The 24,599-nt window shown below is 38.6% G+C and overlaps 1 protein-coding gene across 3 annotated transcripts in view; it reads left to right on the forward strand.

Annotated features, from left to right (window-relative positions):
• The window catches only part of MAP2K5 (mitogen-activated protein kinase kinase 5), a 236,955-nt gene that overhangs the window by 129,404 nt on the left and 82,952 nt on the right, over positions 1–24,599 (forward strand). For all 3 annotated transcript variants that reach the window (XM_058541929.1, XM_058541930.1, XM_058541928.1), the window contains exon 16: positions 7,158–7,229. In XM_058541929.1, coding sequence (XP_058397912.1) covers positions 7,158–7,229 — 72 coding nt within the window. The remainder of the gene's footprint in view (positions 1–7,157; positions 7,230–24,599) is intronic.

Genomic DNA, 24,599 nt, shown 5'->3' on the forward strand with positions numbered 1-24,599 from the left:
CTGGAATTATCCCTGCCTTATACATGGTGATATTTTATTATAGTACTACTATTGGGGGGAACTGGGTGAAGGGTGCACAAAACCTCCGTGTATATAAATTTTTTTCAACTTCTTGTGAATCAATAAGTATTCCAAAATAAAAATTAAATAAGAAAAAAGAAAGTTTGATTGGAACACAACTTCGCCCATTTATTTACATATTATCTGTGGCTGCTTTAGCACTCTAGTGGCAGAGTAGCGTGGTTGTGACAGTTGCAGCAGAGACCATATGGCCCACAAAGTGAAAAATATTTACTATCTGGCGCTTTACAGAAAAAGTTTGCCAACCTCTGGTCTCTGCCAGTGAAAGCTGTATCTGACACAGTACCGTCCATTAATCAACCAGTATTTGCTGAGCACCTTCCATGCTCTTGGCCAGGTACGGTGGAACCACTCTGTAATCCACGTAAGACATGGGCAAAATAGGAAACATGACATTATATATGGCTACATTATGTGTGACATCATAAAAACTGAAGTTGTACCAAGCATACACTTAGAGAATAAGAAGGCATACAGTGTATGAATTTGATGATTCAAGCAGTATGTGAAAAGGGCACTTGTAAAAGACAGAGATCAATGTGGAAGGATGAACAAAGACTCAGAAATAGAAGGTAATGTGACATAGGTGGGGTAGAGGGCGAATAATAAATTGTGGGAATATGCAATCAGAGGTCATCTGATGTAATGCCTTCATTTTACCTCCATTTCTCTCACTTTATATTCATACATAGTTCTGTACAGTGATAATAATAATAATAGCTAACACTTAATTAGCACTGTGTGCCAGTCATTCTTTTGAACTCTTACATATGTTAACTCTCTAAATCCTCACAACAACCCTATGAGGGAGGTCATTTTATTCTCATTTTATAGATGAAGAAACCAAGGGATAGAGAAGTTAAGTGACTTACCCAAGTTCATACAGCTAAAATTTACCAGTCAAGATTCAAACTAAGTAATCAGCCTCCAGAAACTAAACTTGTAACTGCTGTCTCTCTCCCTATATCCAAATTATTTATGTCTCTCTCAGTCTAGAGTCCGATCTTTACAGGGGCAGAGTTTATTCTGCTCATTCTCTATAACCAGTCCTTCCCACAGTGCTAAATTAATGAATTCATGAAAGCTGCATTTCAAAAATGCCTTGTTCCTAATTATGAGCAGAGCATTTAATTTTTCATATTAAGTATCTTACTTGCATTATAAGGTATAGAAGACCCCCACATTACTCAAATACAGTCACCTAGGCCGCTCAAATATTGAAAAGAAAATAAATCACAGAAATAGTCCTACATGTGTGAACAATCTCACTTCATTCTCCTATAATCTAAAGTGTAAGGTACAAGAAAATGATAATTAAAAAAAACAGGGAGGCTTTTCTAAGATCCTAGGTCATTTAAAAAAAAAAAAAACAACGTATGGGCACGTTAAGCAGTGGAGCTTGTAGGAGACTTGGAAAGTCATCTGGTCCAACCTCCGTGTTGACCGGTGAGACTGACACCTGGAAAGTGAAGTGGCATGTTCAAGAATACATTACATTGAACAGATAATTAGGTTCAATAAACACTTTAATCCAAAGCAAGAAAGATTTTCAATCACATTTTAAAAGAATTTCATCCAGAAGGATTACAAAAGGTGTCTACAAGGCTTTGGGGCCTTACGTTAAATTAAACCATTTCTCAGAAATTCTAATTACTAAAAATTTTACTCTATTTTAAAGATAGACATCCCTAAAACTTTAACCCACTGTTTAGTCACTGTGGTTTGTTTATTATAATTTTTTAAATCAAATGTAAAAGTTTGATATTATTGTTATTAATAACTGAAGTTTTGAAATTTACAAAAGAGATCTTACCCAAATACTTGTCCTGTAGGATCAGAAAGTCAATCTAAATAACTATTCTTATCTCCTGAACATTTTTTTCTGCCTGGGCTATTCCTATCCTTGGAAATTATCTTTACCCAGAATAAAACCTATACAGATGACATCATCCATCTCAGTTGGCCATGCTCATGCAGTGATGGTAATGATGGTGGTGATGATTGGAAAGAGGCTAATATTTAATGAGCATTTCCGTGTGGCGTGTGCTGAATCAAGCACATTACATGGATTCATTTAATCTTCACACAACCCAGTGAGGTATACATGTTACTATTATTGTCTTTGTTTTACAGATGAGGAAACCAAAGGTGAAGCAACTTTAGCCGGAGGTCTCCGAGTTGGCCAAGTAGTGAGAGTCAAGATTTAATTAGGATACCAGCTTGTAGTTTCTGGTAATAACAGCTTAGGTTATTTGGACCAACTTTTCTGCTGAAAAATGCTAGTTAAAATACTTTTTAAACCATCTCAAATGGCAGTGAAGAGCTAAAAAGACAATGAGGAACCCCCAGGACAATTTTCAGATGGAATCCTGCAACAAATGGGAAAGCAGAATGTTGGAACACTAACGCTTCTTATTCCTGAGGGCATTTGTTTGCCTGTACCACAGCTGTGAATGACATGGGAGGTCCCTAAGGCAGAGGGTCTCAGAGGAGATCTTCCCCATATCATGCTGGAAGCCTGAAGGGCTCACCCTCAGTATAAGAGCAAACCAGAGCTAAGGCTGCTTCTCCTCCCCCAGTCCCAGGGAACAGAAGAGAAGCTTCTCAGAGCTAAGTAGAGAAGTAGGAGGAAAAGGAAGAGGGGAAAGTTGTGGCCATAGACTAACTCTGGCACAGATTTGCAGCCTGGGTATTTGTATACATGACCTGAATTGGAAAAGCAGCTTCATGCTGAGAACTTGGTGTGAGGTGAACACATTCACCTCAGGCCTCAGAGAACCTCTCCAGATTTTTTTTTCAAGAGCAAAATCTAGCAAGCAGTCAAAGAAAACCAGGCACACAAGGAAACAAAGCAACATGAAGAAGAACCAGCAGAAACAACAGATGCACATCGACCTCAGATCACAAATTTTAAAAGTGACGTAGTAGATTTGAGAAAGTCTCAAACAAAACTACCAGATTAAAATTAAAACCTCACTACTTGCAGCATATTGGACATAGCAAAAGAGAAAATTAGTGAACTGGAAGATGATTCAGTTAGAGCAGTCTGACTCCAGAACCCTTGTTTAACCAGTATGCTCAACTACTCACACAGGAAAATTGCTGACTTAAAACAAATCCCCATTGTTGGTGATACATATTTTGATTACATACTAACCTGAAGTATTTGTGCATACTTTGTTAATTTTCTGAGTAGCCTAACCCTGAGCAGAAATTCTTTTATCAGAAAGATAAGGGATGTACCTTGGTATCCTCCTGCTTTTGACAAGTAAACCCGGGGTATTCTGTTGTAAATAGAGACAGTTCTGGAACAAGTTAACTAATTATGGGTCCTGGGTAAATGCTGAGTTACAGAGGGTAGCTGGAAGGAGTGAAATGTATGTGCCAGCTCGGAGCCACTGCCCTTTGTAACCCTCTGTAAACTCTGCTTTTTAATATGAACAGACCAGGGTTTTTTCCGCCTACATTTAAATCCCAGTACAGAGGTTCTTCAGACAAGACTTACGTTTTTCTTGTTATTTAGCTTTCTATACTGGTGACAGCTGTCATGTCAGAAAGTAATCCAGTTTTAGCTTTTCAACTGCAAAATGTCCATCACAGATCTTCTGTTAGTAGTGTAGTACCTGGTGGTTGGTTTTGTTTTGTTTTGTTTGAGAGGGGAGAGGACAGAGCCACCTTGGCCTCAAGTGTGGGAACAGATTTGAATTGTGCAACCTTAGGCCATCAAGTCCTGGCTCCATAAATTCAGAATGTATTGGGGTTATCTTGTACCTGTGTCAGTTTCAAGGGCCTGGGGGCATTTCCCAGTCCCTATCTACCATACGAATTCTTTAGGATAGACCCATAGAGCTGGCTGGCTACCTGCTTTTTCCTAGCATTTGTGCTTAAGCACTGCATCACAACAGTAATCTCGTTTTGTTAGTTTATTGCAAGAATAATTTTTCCAAAGAGAGGCTGTCAGAATCTCGTCCTTAAGGAGTTCTCTTATTTGCCACCTGATATTTGTGACCATTAGCACTTTTTCTATTTTTTTCTTTTTTAATTTAATTTTTCTATGCTTTATTTTCAGCTTACAGTTTGCATTTGTTTTGGTTGATCAGTGGGTAAATGTCATGAATGTATTTAATCTTATTGGTGATCCTGCCAAAATATTTTGTATGTGGTTCCACTTTGTTTGTTTCTTTTTTTTGTACTCTGGATGAAGTGCTGTATTGATAACTGTCAGCTAGTGGAATGAAGAAAGAGAGGAAGGAAAGAAAAGACAGAGAGGAAGGCAACATTGGTTATTTGTTTAACAGTTCTGGGGGATTTTAGGATCTTCATATTTGCTGGAAGTTCTTGATGGACATGAATAGCAATAATATGTGGTGAAGTTATATTAGTAGAACACTCCAAGGAACTTAATAATTAGTTCATACTTAAAACCAAATGTGCAGTAAAGGTGTATGGTGTCCCTTCAGCATACATTGATTGAGCACTCACTATGCACCAGGCATGGCACTAAGTATGAGGTGAAGAAGACATTCTCTTTGCCTCTTAGGAGAAACAGACTAGAACACGGATGATTACAACACATGTGATGGATTAATAATAAATATATGAACAATATTTTAATGAAATACAGAGGCAGGAGTTTGTAATTCTGCCTGAGGAAAAGAGGAAGTTTTCACATACACACAAAAAAGGTGTCTGTTGAATAGAGCCTATAAAAGAAACTTTCACTAAGCAGAGAAGAGGAAGGTAGGTCGTTGCCTCTGCAGGGAATGTGGAAATGTTTAGTGACTCAAGCTGAGTGTACCAAAGAACCATCTAGAGAAATTATTTTTTAAAACGAGGGTCCCCAGAGCCACTCCCAGAGATTGTGATTCAGGAGGTTCGTTTGTAGTAAGCACCTCAGGCATTTCTATGATGGCTAGTCTGAAGACTGCATTTTGAGAAATACTGACCAGATCAAGACTAGTGTGTGGCTCTTCTGACTTCTAGGTCTGGGGGTGGTTTGACACACTGGAAAAAATCGTGATTGTGCAGACAGATGTACCTGGGTTTGAATCCCGGCTGTGTTCCTAAACAATACTCTTAATGCTAGTCCACAGCTCTAGACATCAGCAAGTTACTTAATCTTACTAAGCTTCAGTTTTTACATCTGTAAAATGAAGGCAGTAATATCTAACTTTGCAAGATTGTTATGGAGTGTCTATGCAAAGTATCTAACCCTGTGTCTAGCATGTGCTAGGTGGTCATTAAATGATGGCTGTTACTCTCCTTAAATAGTGGGTGCAAACGAAACCTCTCTGTGCCACATTTTCCTCTTCTGTTAAGTGGGGATGATAATAGTACTAATCTAATACGGGTTTCTGTATCTGAAATGAGACATGCATGAAGAGCACTTAAAACGATGCCTGGCACATGGGAATTCTTCAGTAAATGCATAGAATGGTGTTGTTATTGTTGATGATGATGATGATGATGGCAGGAGCATCACTTCTGTAACTCACTAGCCAGTTCCATATGAATATATCATAGTACCTAATGAACTAGCTAGGATTAGATAATGAGTTCATTCATGTATGAACAAGGAACTTGAAAAATGATGGTGAGGAGGATTAGAATTTAAAAGAAAAAGTATTAGGGGATTGGAATGACCATGTCTGTTAGCAGCTGGGAGAAATGGCACTTGGCCCTTGGGAAGAATTATTCTTGGTAGGAAAGGGGTTTTACAAATTAAAGAAATAAATAAAAGAAGGGAAATAAGACAATCCATCCTGCTACCTCAGGGCAGGGCTTTGTGTAGTTTTATGGAAAGTGGTCCCAGGAGAAGGCAGCAACTACACTGAAGTAGCCCGGTAGGTGGGAGTGGGAAGTAGGTTACAAAGTTCTGGGTCCTGGCTAAGCCGGCTACCTGAGATGTAGGACTGTCCCCTCTCACCTGAGAACACCTGGCCGCCACCGTCCACACCCCTGGTGTATCCCTTGCTGGTGAGTGATGGATGCCCGCTTCCTGCATCTGCAGTGGGTCAGGCTGACCTTGACCCCAGTTACTCTTAAGGGCCCTCACGGCAGCTCCTAAAGGATGATGGCTATGGTAGCTGCCAGGAACTCCAGGGGTGGTACAAAGAGTAGAATTCTGTCTGGGGGCCAAAAAGTATGGGTTATGATCCCAGCCTTGCCATGACTGTCTCTGTAACCTTGAGCAACCATGTCACCTCTGTGAGGACCTCAGTTGCTCTTATTCCTTTGTTCATATGTTCATTCAAAAGACCTGTGAAGTACCCAACTGAATGCCAAATCCTCGAAGAATACAGAGAACAGGCAGCACTCACTTCAGTATGAAATTTTTCCTGTTGAAGTAGAGAGTGTGCATGTAGTGGCTTTCTAAACCAGGTATTTGCTACACATCTTGAATGGAGGACCAGTAGTCCCAATTGGACCTTTCAAACTGTTCCTTGGTTCATATCAAGAGAAACCCTGATAATTAGAATAAAATATTGAACAGTAGGTGAATCTGGGCAAAGGAAATATGGATGTTGTCTGTACTAGTCTTAATCTTTCAACTTTCCTATAAGTTTGAAATTATTTCCAAATAAAAAGTTAAAAATTTAAAAATGAAAGAATCCCTAGTGATCCAGACCAATCAATCAAAATGCAAATAAGTGATAATATTATATAATATTGTGTAATTTGTCACTCTACAACTAAGACCACTGGATTTGGAGGGAGAAGACTTGGGTTCAAGTCTCAGCTCATTTACCAGTTTAGGATTTTGCCTAAATTATTTCACTAATATGAGCCTCCATTTCTTTTATCTGTAAAATAAAGATAATCAAGTTTTCCTCACAGGGACTTGGTGAGGATTTAGTGAGATTATATATAAAATATCTATATTACCTATATAATTTCTATATATTATCTACATAATGCACACACATATATGTATACACGTACATATAAAATTGTTTTGCTCTTCATAAAGTGCTATGTGAATATTGATGGCACCATGTCTTAGCTGAGCTCATGTTAGTGTATATTTCCTGCAGCAGCTTACATCAACTCACAAGCTCCCTTCTGTTTTCTTACAGCCTGAAAGAATTTCAGGGGAGCAGTATGGAATCCATTCTGATGTCTGGAGCTTAGGAATCTCTTTCATGGAGGTTTGTTGTTGTTTGCAAATAGATTCTTCTATATATATCTGTACTAATATGTTCTATCAGGAAGACTGAAGATTTTGAAAAAAAATTAAACCTCCAGTGTGTTAAATGTATGTGTACACAGAGTTCAACTCTAAAATCCTTATTTTGATATCCTTGAATGGCTTGTGAACTGACTAAAGTGCTATTTCTCACAGATCACCTGCATAAAACTTATCTGGAATGCTTCTTAAAAATACAAGTTTCCAGACTCTATCCAACACCAGTTAAATCCAAATCTCTAAGAATCTGCATTAATATGTTCCCTCGGTGGTCGTTATGCACACTAAATCTGGAGAACCTGCGTTCTAAAAGAGACTCCAGAAAAATTCTGTGTGATGGTAGCCTTGTTGGAATGCATATATAACTTCCAAAGGTGATTACTTTAAAGAGTACAGTCCTGCTCATTTGGATGTATAAATTCTATATGTTGGTTTAGAAAGAAAAAGCCACCTTGTTCCCATAGTCATATCACGTGTTGGGGGACAGGCTGTAATGTGATCTGGGGGAGGATAAGGGATATGTATTTAATACAATTTTAAAGTCTTTACTCTTTATAGCTGTATTTAGAATGGATTTTATCTTAGTGTGCTACATGTAGCCCCACTAGTACTCTGTGCTAAGGTTTCTTTACAATGACTGTTGATCTATAAGGAAATGCATATGATTTATATTAGAAGGACATCTGGCTCATTGTGAATTACAATAGTGTAGAGTCTGGATACTCACCAGGGTTCTTCAACAATTGTTTCTCACATACACTGATTCAGATAAAGGAGGACTTTTTAAAAAGTAGAAAAGACTTCTTAAATAAGGTCATGGATAGAGTTGCAATCACGATTTTATCACCTTTTCTTTGGTCAAATACTTTTTCTATGATTTTTGTAATGCATGAATGCAGTTGAATTGGTAAGGAAATATCTTCAGACTCAATTCACCTGCACTACAGAAAGAAAGCAAAAATAAAGTAGTCAATGTTTATTAAACCATATTCTTCTGCTGCTTCATAAAATGGAATCTAAGAGGAAATACAGTATGTATGCATCAGCTGAGAGGTTAGCAATAATGGTAGACAGATGCTCAGAATTGAGTCTCCCAACAGAATCCTGAAGGGCTTGTTCAGTTAGCTTATTTCAGGGGCAGCTAGTGCTTTTGATATGTGGGGCTCAGGTCTTGCTGTTTTATAATTTCCCTTTACATATTTTAAATTACTGTCATTGCAAGTATTTAGTAAACAACAAGATACAGTGTAGAATATTTGAGAAGTTACACGGTGTAGAGATAAGAATCCTAGATTGGGAATGAAAGTCCTAGATTGTACTTCCAGCTTTGCTACTGGTTTTCTAGGTGGCCTTGTGCAAGCCAGTATCCATCACTTTGGGCCTCCATTTCTTCATCTGTAAAATAATGATCTCTAAGCCCCTTTCCAGACTAACATTCTGTCACTCTAAACAGTCTGCTATTGTCATTCCTTAACTTTCTGTAACAACTCTATAGAGTTGTGTGACTTAGTGATATACCCTCACGTGGCATAATATGCAGAGGCATAACAATACTGTGAGAGAGCACAACTAATAGATTTAAGATTTAGAACACATGTAAATATTCACCATTCATTCCTTCCACATTTATTTTTTCATCCATATATTGAGCTCCTGCTATACCTGCTAGATGGGCAATGGGGATATAATAATGAAAGGACACTCTAGTCCTGACTCTCATGGAGTTGCATTTGGTGAGGGCTGGGGCACGAGGAGGACAGAAAACAGAAGGATAACTAAATATATAATTTGTCAGGTGATAATAAGTCCTATGGAGAAAAATAAAGTGAAGTAGTCTTTTCTGATAAAGTAACCATTGAGCAGAGACATGAATGATGTGAGAGGAGGGAGCCATCAGGCAACAGCAAATACAAAGGTGTGAAGCTGCAGTATGTTTGGCATATTTAAGAAAAGCAGAGAGACCAGAGTGACTAGAGTGGAGTTAGCAAGGGAAAAAGTACATTCAGAGAGGTAGCCAGGGGCCAGATCATATGCAGCCTTGTAGGCTGTAGTAAGGACTTTAGATTTTACTCTGAGAGTAAATGATCTAAATTACATTTTCAAAGGATCTCTGGGTGCTCTATGGAGCACAGACTATAGAGGGGCAAGCATAGAAACAGGGAGATCAGTTAAGATAGGTACGTAGGTAGCTAGATGCCTAATAAATAGAATATATTTGTATTGCATATTGAAATATATGTCTACCAGTGTTTTGCTGGATGCTAGAGAGGCAAAGATTAATAAAAGCAGATTCATTGTGCTATAGGGAGGGAGATTGCCATTGATGTATTTGAGGTTTTGTTCATCATGTTCATTTATCTGGAGGTGAACTATTGAACGGTCTCAGGAAGACTGAAGAAGACGGACTCATTGAATTTGCAAGATTGAGGAGGATTAAGGTATAGGGAACTGTGTGAAAAAGTTTCAGCACTGAGTGTGGGACACCTGAATGCCAGAAGGAATGGGTTGGCTCATGTGGTGAAGTGGAGGGTAGAAGAGGACCAGATGGTCAGGAGGGAGGGCCAGAAAGGGTTAGGCATTTCGATGCTTCCTGTGTTTTAAAATGGATGCTGAGAAGCCAGATGTTAAATCGGAAGGAGGAGGAGATATCATTACAGGATGTAAAGTGCAGTCTGATTATGATCTTCAGAAAGGGTTGTTGAGCACCTCTTTGTGCTTGATGCTTAACTAAATGCTTTCAAAAGGAACTATGTGATTGTAGCCTCTCTCTTCTAGGAGCTTATGATCCACCAGACAAGTAAGTGACAACATATGACCAAACACATGTGGTAGACCAGTAAGTGGTTAGAGAATAGAGTAAGGCCCCTGACATGTGTTTTATACCAAATTCATTTGGGGTACAAGGTAATGAGAAATATGTAATAGAGAAGGAGATTTAGAGGTTTTAAGTCCATACATGAGAAATTGTGGGTGATTCAGTAATGAAGAGAATCCCCAAGCTTCTTTTTTTCTTAGGGGCAGATGTGATGAGAACATTACCTGAAGAGACTGGAAAGTTAGTCCAAGGGAAGCACTTGAAGGCCAAGATTCTTCTTTGTTTTCACCACAGTACACTTGGAGTAGATGTGGTAAATCTTGTTTAAAATCACTACAGATAGAGAAAAGTGTAACTCAATAACATTTTAAAATTTGAGTGACACATTGTGTTCTGAAACATAGTCAACATCTTCAAAGAACAGCTGCTTCTCTTCTGCTTATCCTCACTTTTAAAAACAAGATTCCCTTTCTAGGTGCGCACTCTGAAGAGTAGAAACTTTCATTCATTCAATAATTATTATTTAAGCACTTACCAGGTACTAGGCCTTGGAGAATGGGGCACACAAAGCTGAAAAAAGCCTATGTCTGATAGAGAAGACAGACACCTAAAGCCCAGAACAGTGTGACAATCTTCAGTAAAGATGTTTGTGAAGGATTCTGAGCCACAGAGGGGAGGGCAGGAGAGGGGTTTCTCAAAGGAGTTGACAGTTGAGCTGGGTTAGTCTTGAAGGGAGTTTGCCACTAGGAGAAAGAAGGAAAAGGAGGAGGAGTCCCTCCCCATCCCCTAGCACACTCTAAGGCAGATCTCTCTAAACACTTCAGAAGAAATCAGATGTCAAAGTATGCAAGGTCTCTTCTAGTGCCATTTCACTACCTATTTGTGTGGATACCTTCCTCAGATGTTTTGAGGCAATCAGTTTATTCCCTTAGGGTGGTAACAAAACAAATGGGATAAAAATATAGGAAACCAGGCAAAGGAATTTTCCTGAAATGACACAAGAATCAAATAGAGACAAAATGGGAACTAGAGCCCTTCTACCTCTACCTAGCATCCCTGCCCCCAATTTCATAAACTCTCAACCCATCCCTGAGGTTTGGTGATGCAAGAATCAGAAGGTTGCCTTCATTGTTTTAAACTCCTAAAATAACAAGGTTCACCCTTGCTTGCCTTCTTCATACTGCTCCTTCCCTTGTTAATGTGCTGTCATAGTCCCCATGGGGAGTCATAACAAGGCCTCTCGCCATACTCTTTCATAAAAGATAATGCTACATGCCACTAAAATGTGCCATTAAAAAAGTCACAGACAGGTACATTTGTGCCTTAAGCAAAGAATCTTTAATATCAGACCATCTTTTATCCAGGGACAGAACTGCCCCCATTACCTCTCAGTTCAGCATCCCTCTGTTTGTGGGATAAAGTGGGTCTCTTCTTGAATTTTGTCAGCTGTATTTAGTATTTGGAGTTGGCAGAAGTAACACGAAGATGGAAATTACGCTTAAGAAGGGAAAAAATGATATTATTGAGCTAGACTAGAGCATGGCAGTTTTACTAGATGGGAAGAATTTGGCCCTTTCTGTGTGTGTGTTTTTTTTTTATGGTTTTGAACTCAGATCTTTAAATGTTTTGTAGTTCTCCTTGTGTGGATTAGTTACGGAAGCAAATAAAGGTCATTGCCATTTATGGGGTTTGTATGGGCTCAGTCTGTAATGGAGAAAAGAACCCACGTGGAATTGCACTTCTTCCTCATGACAGGAATCAGTGTGGAAATGCAAAAAAAACAAGTAAGATCCACTAACAAGGGTGCAAAATTGCTGAACTAGGACAAACAGGGAGAATTAATCCTGCCCCCAGAGTATTTCTCTTCTAGAAAGCTTGCACGGATTCAGTTAACTGAGTGATTTTTAGTACTATTCACCCTGGTAGTTGCCATTCAAGACTTCAGGACCAAACTTTAAAATGAAAATGAGTTTGGTACATAATAAGGGCTTTGTTTTACCAAGTTTGATGATTTTATCTAATTCTTAGTAGTGAGAAGTACCTAAAACATTTTAGGGCACAATTTCTTAATTTCACAAGCAGCTCAGTGCTTATCTCTTCTCCTACAGAATGGCTTGAGGAGAGAGTCCCACTGTTGTTTTTCACTAATTAGTTACTCCACTCATATTCTTGTGTGATTTAAGTCACAACATGTTGGCAAAAGCTAGATTTTTACGTTGGCCCTTCTTTGGTCAAAAAATAAGTCAACATACACCCTCCTCTAGCCTTGCATTTGCAGTACCCAGGATGACGCATATACATTTAAAAAGGCACCAGGCCAAGTCCTATAATCTTATTCTCACTGAGTATGCTCTACAAGTACACATTCTGGTTTGTGATTCTATCTGACGGGTTATTATAAACCTTATTAAGGTTGGCGGTGAATAATCTTCTGACAGGCTTTTTCCGCGGGAGTCAAACTGAAAGCCCCGTCTTTAGCACATGCATTTTGCTCTTTTCACTTGGGTCCTCGCTCTTTCTGCCTTTGTTTGCCTCCTCTCTCTGCCAGTCTCTTGAGTCTGAGGCATAGAACAATCTGGCTCGATGTGCTTGGTTAATTGGAGTGTCATCTAGTCCTCTGAGACTCCTCTTCAGCATGATCACTGTTTTATTGAAGTGGTTTGAATGATGTGTTAAATGATGAAAGCAAGGTCCATGGCTTAGAAAAATCTCTCTAGATAGGTGAAGACCATATTCAGAGAGCCACACAAGGTCATTGTCATCAAAGTAACACCATCTTCTGAAGATTTTTATGGGTTCTATTGTTTTGACAAAGAGAGTTTTTCTTGTGAGTTTTAGAATTACCTTTACCAAGTTAAAAAAATAAATCCATGGAATACTGTGCTGTTCACTCTCTACATGGAATATCATTTTTCTGCATCTCCCCAAGATACAATTTAAATACGCATGCTTCATGATACCAACTCTGATCTCTCCAACTGAAAGTAATATCTTCTTCTTCTGACCTCCATCTACATCTTCCTTGTGGCATGTGCATTTTCCATTTTGTATTATAATAATTTATAGATATGTCATAGTTCCTTATGATAGGATTCAAATCTGATTCTCTCAAAATCTCCTACACTCTCTAGCACAATTCCACTGCCCTAGTGGGTACTCCAGAAATCTTTTTGGCTTAATTTTTGCGTACTTTTGTAATGATTTTAAAGCAGTTTCTGAGAATCAAGATCAGAGTTTAAAGTTTGTTGGAGCCTTTAACATAGTGCTCATAAATGTTTGCTGAATAGATCACAAATGTTTTGCATGTGAAGAACAGCTTTCTGTTTGCCAAAGTATCAGACCTAGATTTAAATTCCACCTCTGCCAGTATAAACTGTAGCTCCTCAGATAAGTCATTTAATCTCTCTGGGCCTTAGTTTCCTTATCTTTAGATGGGAACTCTACTTCAAAGCTTCTCGACAAAGGTCACAATGAGAAATTGAGGCCATTATCCCCTCTTTTTAGAAGGAATTACCTTTTGAAATGTTTATATTTGGTTCAGAAAGCCTACTGATTTTGTTAAAGCATGGAATATATGCTTTAACTTCCACTCTCACCTCAAACTCCACTAAAAATAACCATAAAAGGATTTTTTTTTTTTTTTGGTGAGGAAGATCGGCCCTGAGGTAACATCTGATGCCAATCCTCCTCTTTTTGCTGAGGAAGACTGGCCCTGGGCTAACATCTGTGCCCGTCTTCCTCTACTTTATATGGGACACCGCCACAGCATGGCTTGGCAAGCAGTGCGTCAGTGCACGCCCGGGATCCGAACCGGAGAACCCCAGGCCGCCGCAGCAGAAGGCACGCACTTAACTGCTGCGCCACTGGGCCAGCCCCCATAATGGCATTTTTTTTTAAGGCATAATACCATAAAGACGAAGCGAAAGGGGAAGGAGACAGTAACAACCAAATTTAGGATATGGGAAAGCAGATGGACAACGGTAAACAACCTAACAGAGCTGAGAAAGCTGAAATCCTGAGCCAGCAGTAGAGAAAGTAAGAGGCACCTGATTTCCTGTAGAACACCCAAAAGGCTCAGGAATTGGTGGTACTAGTTATCTGGAACTAGGAGTGAAGGTGGGACCAAAAAGAAGAAAATTGTTTTAAAGTCTTTTTGAGAAGCAGTTAAGCTGTTTGACCCACAGATTCTTTCCCTAACTCAGCGCAGGCAGACAGTTGCCCCTCTCCAACCCTAACACAAGACTGGATAGAGGTTTTTTTGGAGAGAATAAAATAAGTGATACCTGGCACTGTAGAAGACTGTGTCCCATTACTGAGTACAGAGGCATTAAGTGAAAGTTTGAATTTTAAATGTTAAGACCTCCCAGCCTCTTACCACACCCTCTTCCTAGGACACTGGCAGCCAAGATTACCTTTCAGGCAGCGGATTAGAAGTGACTTACTCTAGGGAAATGGGACCAAGAAGTCTTAAGATCTGGACATTGCGAGTTCCCCGAGGAAAGAGCCCAGCTTGGTCATGTTACCTCAGTCTGCAGGCTCCACCAGTGAGCACAGTGTTCCCAGTCAGATTTTCAGTGCCTTACTCTTAGCAAGACATTTGAGGAAGGCCTTTAAGTGAAAACACAGATCTGAAATAACTGAAAAAAAAAAACAACTTGGAGGGCCTTGGAAACTGTGCAGAGGAGAAAAATTCCAATGAACTACTGTAGTATTCTCGGAGGAATAAGAGAAAATATTGCATCCAAGCAGCAAGAACAGGCTGCTGTTAACAAAGGAACTTTCAGAGAACAACCACAACAAATAGAGAAATGAAAATTAGGGAACCAGGTCAGGAAGTCTAACATGAAAAACAGAAGTTTCAGGAAGAAAGAATAGAGAAAACAGAGGGGAGGAAATCATCAAAGAAAATGTTTCCATTTTAATTTTATAACATGAGAGAAATATTTATGTGCTATTTGAGACTGCCCTTCTTTTAGTATTCCTACAGCAAAGACAAAAAACCTTATTTTTTTTCTAAGTGACCTATGTCAGTGCTTTTGCCAGAGGAGGTGAGTTTTTGTTGGGGAATAGTAAAGTTTTGAATTTCCTGTAGACATCTATAATAGAATTTTCCCCAAGGAAAATTTAGCATAAAAAGTATGAAATAGTTGGATGTAACTACCTTGCCTTATGGAAATGTTAAAAGGTATAAACACAGCTCATTTTTTAAAATTTTGCCTGTATGTATATTGTTTAATGGGTACCAGATAAGATTCATTAGATACCAAGAAAATGAAGTGTGATCTTCTACATTTATAAGCAAACACATAAAGCTATGTGAAATGAAAATAAAAGTATTGAAAAAGTGGCGTGGATCACCTAGCCCACCACCCTTGACAGAAGCTTCTGGAGAAGTTTGATGAAGAAGATGTAGTTTTCTTTCTGTGATATTGTTTTCAGATTCAAGGGCTGTCATTCTAATTCTTGAACTATTAAAATGTGGATTAACCAGATCTGTTGGCACCACCATTTACAATCAGTGTGATCCTGACCAAGTCATTTTGCCACTCCAGCTGTGCGTTTCTGATCTATAAAATGAAAATGACATTAGAATTCATTCATTTCTCAAATATTTATTGAGCGCCTTTTATGTGCCAAACACTTTACTAAGTGCTGGGGGAACGTTGGTAAATAAAATAGGCATGTTCCCTTTCCTTGCTGAACCTGCAATGTAATGAGGGAGGCAGACGATAAACAATAATAGTAAACATATTTTTTGAAAGCAGACACCTTCAATATTCTAGGCTCTTTTATGAACACTTTCATATAACAATAACAACCCCATAAGGTTGCTTTGAGAAGTAAGCTTCTCTTTAAAATAGCATCCTCGTCTATGTATTGGGTGACAAGAATTATGGAGCGTTATCTAGACTTGGTTCTTGCCTCTAAATATACAGAAGAACCCATTCCCCTCCTCCCTACAAAAAAAGCACCCAGAAACACAGCTGTCTCTAGTGGTCTACAGCTGCGGCTTTGTTTACCTTTCTAGCCCTTGGTAATTATGAACCTGGTCTGAGGGATGACTCTGGATGCCCTATGAGCAGCTGCTGTCAGCTTCTCTAGACCATAAAAATTTAGCATTTGGTGTGCTCCTCTTAAATACTGATATTTTCTTCTCTTCTTTTTTATAATTATTGTCAAGAACATGAGTGGAAGATTGAATCTTATTATACTATGTTCAGTCAGCTGCTCCATCTAGTGAAATATCTTACCTGTTGATCAGAAGTTTCTGCTGAAAACCATCAGAAGGCAAAAGGATCGAAGCTGACGGGTCCAAACACCAAGGAAATTTCAGTGGAAGATTGTATAGGAAAGTGGGCGGAAGTGTGGTTCTGGAGGCCTTGTCTGTGGGCCTCCTTCCCTTCCCTTGAAGAATGTTGAGGAAAAGAGCTTGTAACAGTTTCTGTAACTTATTCCTCTGCTTTTGCTCCCATTTTTGTAATTCTGTCTTAACTTGATTTTTTCCATTGTCATTTTTTTTGTCTAAAATTTTTTGTAACTTATTGCAAAAAGGAGCTGTTAAAATGACCTTTGACATATGATGGATTGACTGGTTCAGTCCTTTGCAAGGTTTGTGAAGGGATCCAGCTGTCTCAGATTACCGTGCCTAAATGTGCATTTTCCAAGGTTGTCAGTGATTGTAGTGAATGTGAACCTGGCAGACAAAGTGACGTGTTTGCTATTGAATGAGGCATTGTTGAGCTTGCTTTGTGCTCTGAGCTATCGTGAACAACCATGAGATTGACAAAATAAGTTGGAACAGGTGCTAGCAGTCCCAGCTAAGTATTTTATTATTTTGATGGATTTCAGGCTGATTTTAAAGTTTTTACAACAGCACATGGCCAAATTGTGTATGCACACAAACACACACAATTTGGACTTTTAAAAAAACCATTAAATCAACAAAGTCTTGATGTGAAGAATAAAGAAATGAAGGAGAGACAAAGCAAGTATTTGACAACCCATATTCAGATGTTTAAAGGGTTGTCAGTAGAGAAGAGGCAAGCTGCTTTATGACTGGCCGGCTGCATTTTCTGAAGCTAACAAAAAAACAAGAAAAGCCCATAGTTTTAAATTCAATATCAAGAAGAATTTTCTAATGGCTAGATCCCTACACCCTTCCAACTCAACAGTGGGATCGTCGCCTTTAGCGGTAAAACTGCCCCATCCCTTGGGGGTATTTAAGTAGTGAATGAATAACCACTTGTCTCAGGTTTTTTTTTTAAAGAAGAAATGGTTTGTAGAAGAGACAGGTATAAAGTTAGACAAGATGCAGTCATTTATTCATTAGTCACTCAGCAGGTTTTTGTTGAGTGCCTATTATGTGGCATGCACTGTGCTGGGGACGTTGCTGTGAATGAAACTGACAAAATCCCTGCTGTCATGGAGCCTACTTTTTGTGTGTGTGTGTGTGTGTGTGTGAGGAAGATCAGCCCTCAGCTAACATCTGCCAATCCTCCTCTTTTTGCTGAGGAAGACTGGCTCTGGGCTAACATCCGTGCCCATCTTCCTCTGCTTTATATGGGATGCCGCCACAGCATGACTTGATAAGCAGTATGTCGGTGCACGCCCGGGATCCAAACCCGGGCCACCAGCAGCAGAGCGTACGCACTTAACCGCTATGCCACCGGGCCGTTCCCTCATGGAGCCTACATTTTAAAGAAGGGTGCTTGACAATAGTAACTTGTTAGACAGAAATAAACAGCATTGTATGATCGGGGTAAATGAGTGGTGTGGGATTACTTCTGAGTCGAGATCTAAAAGATAAGAAGGGGCCAGTCTTCTAGTGACATCTGTCAACTCTAAAATTCTGTGAGTATGATATTTTGGGGAAGCACTGCTACTATCTTCAAGATATCCGGTGGTAAAAACCACTGCTCCTAGGGGCAGGCCCCATGGTGTAGTGGTTAAGTTTGGCGCACTCTGCTTCGACAGCCTGGGGTTTGTGGGTTTGGATCCCAGACGTGGACCTATACCACTTGTCAAGCCATGCTGTGGCAGCGACCCACATACAAAATAGAGGAAGATTGGCACAGATGTTAGCTCAGGGCTAATCTTCCTCACCAAAAAAAACAGAAACAAAACAAAAAAAAACCACTGCTCCTAGAATTTCAGTACTCAAATCCAGTCGCCTGGAATTGGCTTTAAAAATCCTCTTGAAGATCCTACAGACCATTTTACATACTTTGGTTCTGGACTAGATAATAATAACTTTAACATTTTTATAGCATTTCTTTAGAAAATTCTTTTACGCACCTTATCTTGTATTTAGAGACTAAAATGTTTTTTAACTAGAAGAGAGACTTTATAACTTGTTAAATCAGATCCCTTCTCTTACCTGTGAGGAAGCTCGGGTCCAGAGAAGGGAGGGAAGGTGTCCACACTTAACAGCACTGTGCAGAAGAGGCCTGGAAAATAGGACTTCTGATGTGGAGTCTAGTGCTCTTTCCTCTATTCCTAGCTGTTGACATCTTCTTACTCAGTGTCATTCTAACAAGAAGGGTGACAACGTAATACTGTACATGTACGTAACACTTAAAGCCTTTTGACGTGCATTATCTTATTTTACCTTCTCCTCACTGTGAGGGTAAATGACTGAAGAATCAGTAATGTAGGGCACCCAAGAGTGTTCCACCGTATAAGCATCTAAGTTCCTATTTTGCGCATAAGGAAACTGAGATCCAGAGAATCAAAGGACTTTTCCAGAAAGATTATGTGACTAAACCAGGCAGCAGCAGTTGTGTCCTGAGCCTGGATTAAAGTCTGCTTCTTCCATTATGCTGTAGAAAAGAAGTAGATCAAGAAGTTTGAAAAAAGAGGAGATAAATGTAAATGGGCAGGAAATTAGATAAAAGAAAAGACTGGTTTATTGTGACTCTGCTCGTTAGTCAAGACTGCTTTTCACAGGATTATTACCTACACTATTTCTATAGCTGGTTCAGTTTTACCATATTTCGAAATGTACAATTGCCATTGTTTTGTAGAAACCAAGGCCTAGTTTATTTTTTTAAAGAACCATAAAAATTAACCTAATTTCCAATATGTCTACTATAATAAGAAGTGGGTAAGTGAGAATTCCATCTGATCAGTAAACACTTATGTAGTGCTACCCTGCGTTGGCAGTAAGGATACAGACTTTGCTCTCAGGAGCTCCTTGACTAGTAGGGAGAAAGAGAAGTAAAAGTGCAATGGAAGTGCATAGGACTGAACAGATGAGAGGGAGGGCTGATAGCATTGTGAAAGCATTTCGGTTATCTATTGCTGCTTAATAAACTACCCAACGTTAGTGGCTTAAAATAGCAACCATTTATTTACTCAGATTTCTGTGGAATCCAGGGCTCAGCCATTCCTTGTAGTATCCACAGGGGCCTCTGGTGAGGGTACAGTCAGATGGTGGTTAAGAATGGAAGATCCAAGATGACTTCACCTGCATGCATGGTGCCTTAGTGGGGGTGGCCACTCCATCCGTCCCGTCCACCCGTCTGTCTGTCTGTCTGTCTGTCTGTCTATCTATCTATCTATCTATCTCTTTCTCTCTCTCATTCTTTCTCACAGGAGCAGTAGCACATACAGAGGCCAGAAGTGTGAGTGTGAGAATATTACCTGATTATGCCTCCCTTGACTTTGAAATGTCTAGAAATAGAAAGGGTAGATTAGGTTGAGCTTGATGCACTATACTCCAGCACTATTTTCTCAGGTACCCACAGCTGCATGACTCCAGTGAGCAGTTTAGAACTGGAGACCTCCCCAGAGCTAAGTCTCTGGGGACTGTTATCATGATTAAAGCTGCCCACTATCAGAGGACACAGGTCAGCATTACACAAACGTATTGAAAATATGTCATTTCTTAATTCTTATTATGAAGATTAAAATGATTATTAAATTAAGCACATGAGATGGATTTGGAAGCACTTAACTCTAATCTTTTCCCTTCTTGTAACCCTTTAGTCTTTAATAAGAAATAAGCCATCTAAATTAATCATAATGCTTAAATATGTGAAACTGATTATTCTAAGCAGTGATGTGTAAGAGGGCCTTGCCAGTTAAGACTATCAACCCCTGATACTGAAGAGTTTGTATACTATCTTCATTAAAGTGCTGTAGCATAGAAACAGCCAAGCCATGCACCAGCAGGTTGACCAGGCTTTAGGAGACACCACCATCAGGGGGGTTATCGTAATCAACAAATGCTTATTATCAACCTACTGCAAAATACTATTTCTCGTGTCACAGAGGATATATAAAAGTTTATGACTTAGAGTTTGCCCTTAAACAAGTTAAAATTTGCCAGGCATTAGAGACATAGGAAGTTGTAGAACACTGGGAACTGTAACCAGGTGGGACTGGGGTACACTGCCCAGTGAATGATATGGACAGGGATTGGGATGAATTTTCTTCAAAATTGTCCTCTAGGACTAACTCCTGACAGAAGAGGATGAACAATTTGAACCAAGTCCTGACAGGTTAGGTAGCTTGGAGCCCCCATCTATTCATCTCTTACACCATCTCAGATTCCAGATAGGAGAATTATTCTCAGTATTACATTTTGAGTTGTGCAAAAATTTGAAGAACGCTTATTTTTCTATTAGAAAAGTAAAGTGTTTGCTTTCATCCATCATACCTGAACTTTCTCTCTCTCTAATTCAGAGTCTCTTACTGAATTTCTTCTCAATGTACAGAACACCATCAAAGAGACCTTTGCAGTTGTTTTTAAGTGACTTTTAGAGATTTAGTTATATACCCAGATATTTTAATTAGCATTGCTCTGAGTAGAGCTACTGATGGAAATCACCTTGGAACAATTAGAATGTCTTCAAAGCTACAAAAGTAGTTCTCTTTAAATGGAGGGGTTTTTTCCTTTTTTTCTTTTTAATCAGTTAGCTGCCTCACATTTACTGTGGCCTCGTTGAAAATATACATTGCGTTTAAACCACAGTATTCAACAAAAAAATTACTCATAAGATTTTTGGTCTAATATAGACAGATTAATATATACACACACACACATATATACACATATGCATACATATGCATATATATACACACACATAAACACACGCTCTTTTTTAAGAAAATCATGCAAATGAAATAGCATTGTGGGACAGGAAGGAGAATTATGTTTTGAGACAGCAGGGTTAGAAAGACCAAGCAACATTTAAAGATTCAAAACAATAGCGTTTAGCATGAAATCTACTTTTTATCATCCTTACCCAGCCATCAGAATGAGGAAAGACAGTGTCCAGCTGTAGCAGTAGTTTGGTAGCAGGAGAATTAGAAGTAAAGGTACTAGTGCCTGAGGGGTGGGTCATGAATTAATAATTGCTATGTGGCGGATGAGCCCCGTCAGAAGAGCTGAAAATGAGGAAGTTGCCTTGCAGAGCGCTATCAATCACTCAGTGACCATAACTTCCAGTAATTAGTGTATTTTATGGGCCTTTGCTTCAGTGGCTCGAAAGCACATATGCTCCAGTCACGGCTAAACTTTGCTGGAGTAATATTCTAGGATGATTTATCCTCCTGCTGCACTGGGATATAACCCTATATTAGGTGAAGATTGTGAACTAAGCTGCAATAAAGTGTAAGTTTAGGTACAGTTTGCCCAGGTTGAGACCTCAATGTATCATGCTTTTCAGCATTCATGGTTAGGCTACAGCAAGCAATCATTTTTTAACAGTGAAACAAATAAAGCAATTAAAGGAACAGCGTTAGGATATTGTACTTGTGAATTACTGTTGGCCTCTCACTATTTAAGTGTCCACTGTAATAAGCCCATTTCTAATTAAAAAAAAAAACCTCTATTAGAAACATTTATTTGTAATGCTCTCTTCTCTTCATTATTAGTAATCTGTGGGATAGAATGCAAGACATTCTGAATGATAGAGAAGTGCTTGATTTATTTCTTTGTGCTACTGTGTTTGGGCTCCTTAAGTTAAAGTAAACTTTCTTTTTATCAGTGGACTCTGGTGAGGATGAATAGTTCTTTTTTAAATATTGGCACATGCTAAGAAGCACTCCTGATGGGAACCTCACATTTAGGCTCTTTCTGCACAAAGAAAACATGTTATTTGCAAGCTCTCAGGAGCATGTGGCACTTTCTGTGCAGGTGTAATGAGTTATTTGCTGTGGTTCACCCATTGCTCTAGAAGTCTCTGGGCCCTTGCAGACAGGGTCCTTTGCCATTGCCAAAACTTCTAGAGTCCAGAGTTCCTAGTAATTTAACAAACTTTGCCATCAATCTACAGTATGACCTTGGGCAAATTAATTAAGCTTCTGGTGCCTCCACTGGGTCATAATTCTGTTTGTGTTAAAGAAATCCTTAGAGTTTTTAGGACAGTGTTATGTGAAAAGAAGTATAAACTGAATAAGGAAAAGATATGCATGGTTTCACTGTATTCTTTTTAGAGTGAAATGTTTCTACACCACTTTTAATGATGGTGTCCTTGAATTTCCTCAAGAAGACACCAGTGATAAGCTAATTTCACCAAGCATGGGTGGAAAGGTGTACACAGTTTGATGCTTTCGTTACATTTATTATCCCATCTTTAATTTGCAATGTATTATAATATCATGCAAGTTAAAACAATAATAGTAAAACAAACTAATTGTCTTTAATTAAAGTGAATTAGGTTTTGATTTTCATGTATTTGATGTAGTGAGAAGTGATAATGTGGAGGGTCCCAGAGGTTATTAGGGCATATTTCTGTTGGGCGTGATGGTGTTAGTAATAACCCTGTTCCTCATAGTTCTAGACATGAACAAATATGTCACTTCATCAGTCTCTGTTACTCGCACTTCTGCCCCTCCGCAGGGGTTGCAGATTCCACAAGTTATCAGCTAATGGCGTTATACATTAAAAATTGAAGCTTTCCTCACTCCGAGGCCTTGCAAGGCTTTGTTCTTAAGCCCTAGACACTTTGGAGTGCAGCTGCAAACTATAGGCAGAAGATTAAATTAATTTGTAACTCTTTTTTTTTTTTTTTTGGTCCTACATTACTAAATCCTCTACGTTTAATTGAAACCCTACTTCAAGACGCGTTGTGTTTCTGTGTTCTTTGTTGTCAGTTTAACCTCCGAAGCACTTTAACATTGGTAAATTGCTGTTATATCCTTTGGATTGTTTTTAAACCATTCAGTAAGAGGATGGTGAAATTGATACATGGGAAGAAAAGGAAAATCGTAGGGTAGATTTTGAGGTATTTAATATTTATTATGGTTCTTTCCAGTATACTTTCAGATGATTTAAACTCTCTCTCTAGGACCGTGTAAATTGGTCTTGGAAGGAAATCTCACCTCGGGAATTTTATGTAATCCAGTAGTTAAGTCTGATTTTTTAAAGTTTCCCTGTGTCTGAGTGTTCCAAAGTGGCTGTTGCATTTCTATAAAATGAAAGTTTGACTGCAGTGCACAATCTAAATGCAAAATCCTTAGATGGAAATTTAATTGTATAAAATGTGCACAAGGTAATTAAGAACAAATTTTAGAACATTTCAGACTATAAAGTCCTCCTTCAGCTAAGATCACTGGCTGTATTGAAAATGCTTATTTTCAATTTGCAGTTATACAGAGAAACATAGAGTATGTCTAAATTAAGAATAAAAAAAATCCAGTGCTCTTCAGTATAACTGTAAATTTAAAACTACTCTCAGATTGTTGATATTCTAAGTGGAAGACCTGATCACCAAAAACATCCTGAACTTGTGTCCTGCGCTTGCTTTCTGGCTACAATGTATGTTTTCTCTTTATCATTTATGACTTCATGACAGTAATTATTCTTATTATCAACAGAAGCCATTTTTGTTGCTTTGTATATAAATATCTTCTAACTTTTTGTTAAAATACAAAGGTTTCTATCATGCAATTGTTATGTATTTGGCAATTGTTATGATCACACCTCCACACACATATAATTGTTATTTAAATGATAAAATCCAACATATTCAAATACTGCTGACTCGAGTATTTCATAGATTATGGTTGGACAAATCAAAGATCAATAAGATTATACTAAGGAACAGTCCTGCTTTTATAGTAAAATATTAATGCTTTACTGTTACTTAAATGTATTCCAACTGGTAAATGTTTTCAGAGCATTCTTTTTCTGCCTTTTACATAGTAAATCTCCCACAACGAACAGAGTATTTAGCAGCTTGCTGAATCTTAAGTATTTGGAATTAAAATGCACTTTTTAAATTTAACATAAAATAGAATCTTCTCCCTCTCTTATTTCTACCTCCACCCCCCAAAAAATAAATAAAGCTTTTCCAAATCTTTTACGGTGTGAGCCGTTCCCCTCCTGGGAATGAAAAGGATGTGAGAGTCCTTTGATGAATTGCTGGCGCTTATGTGGGTCCACATTTTTCAATATAGTTTTTTTTAAACTGGACTTAAGCTGCCTATATTTAAATGCTTCTTTTGTAAAGATGATAAAAAGAGCAAAGATTTCTATTGGCTTAGCTCTAATCTGTTTGCTTTGTTGTG

The sequence above is a fragment of the Diceros bicornis genome, chromosome 5, assembly GCF_020826845.1.
Source record: "Diceros bicornis minor isolate mBicDic1 chromosome 5, mDicBic1.mat.cur, whole genome shotgun sequence".
NCBI lineage: Eukaryota > Metazoa > Chordata > Mammalia > Perissodactyla > Rhinocerotidae > Diceros > Diceros bicornis.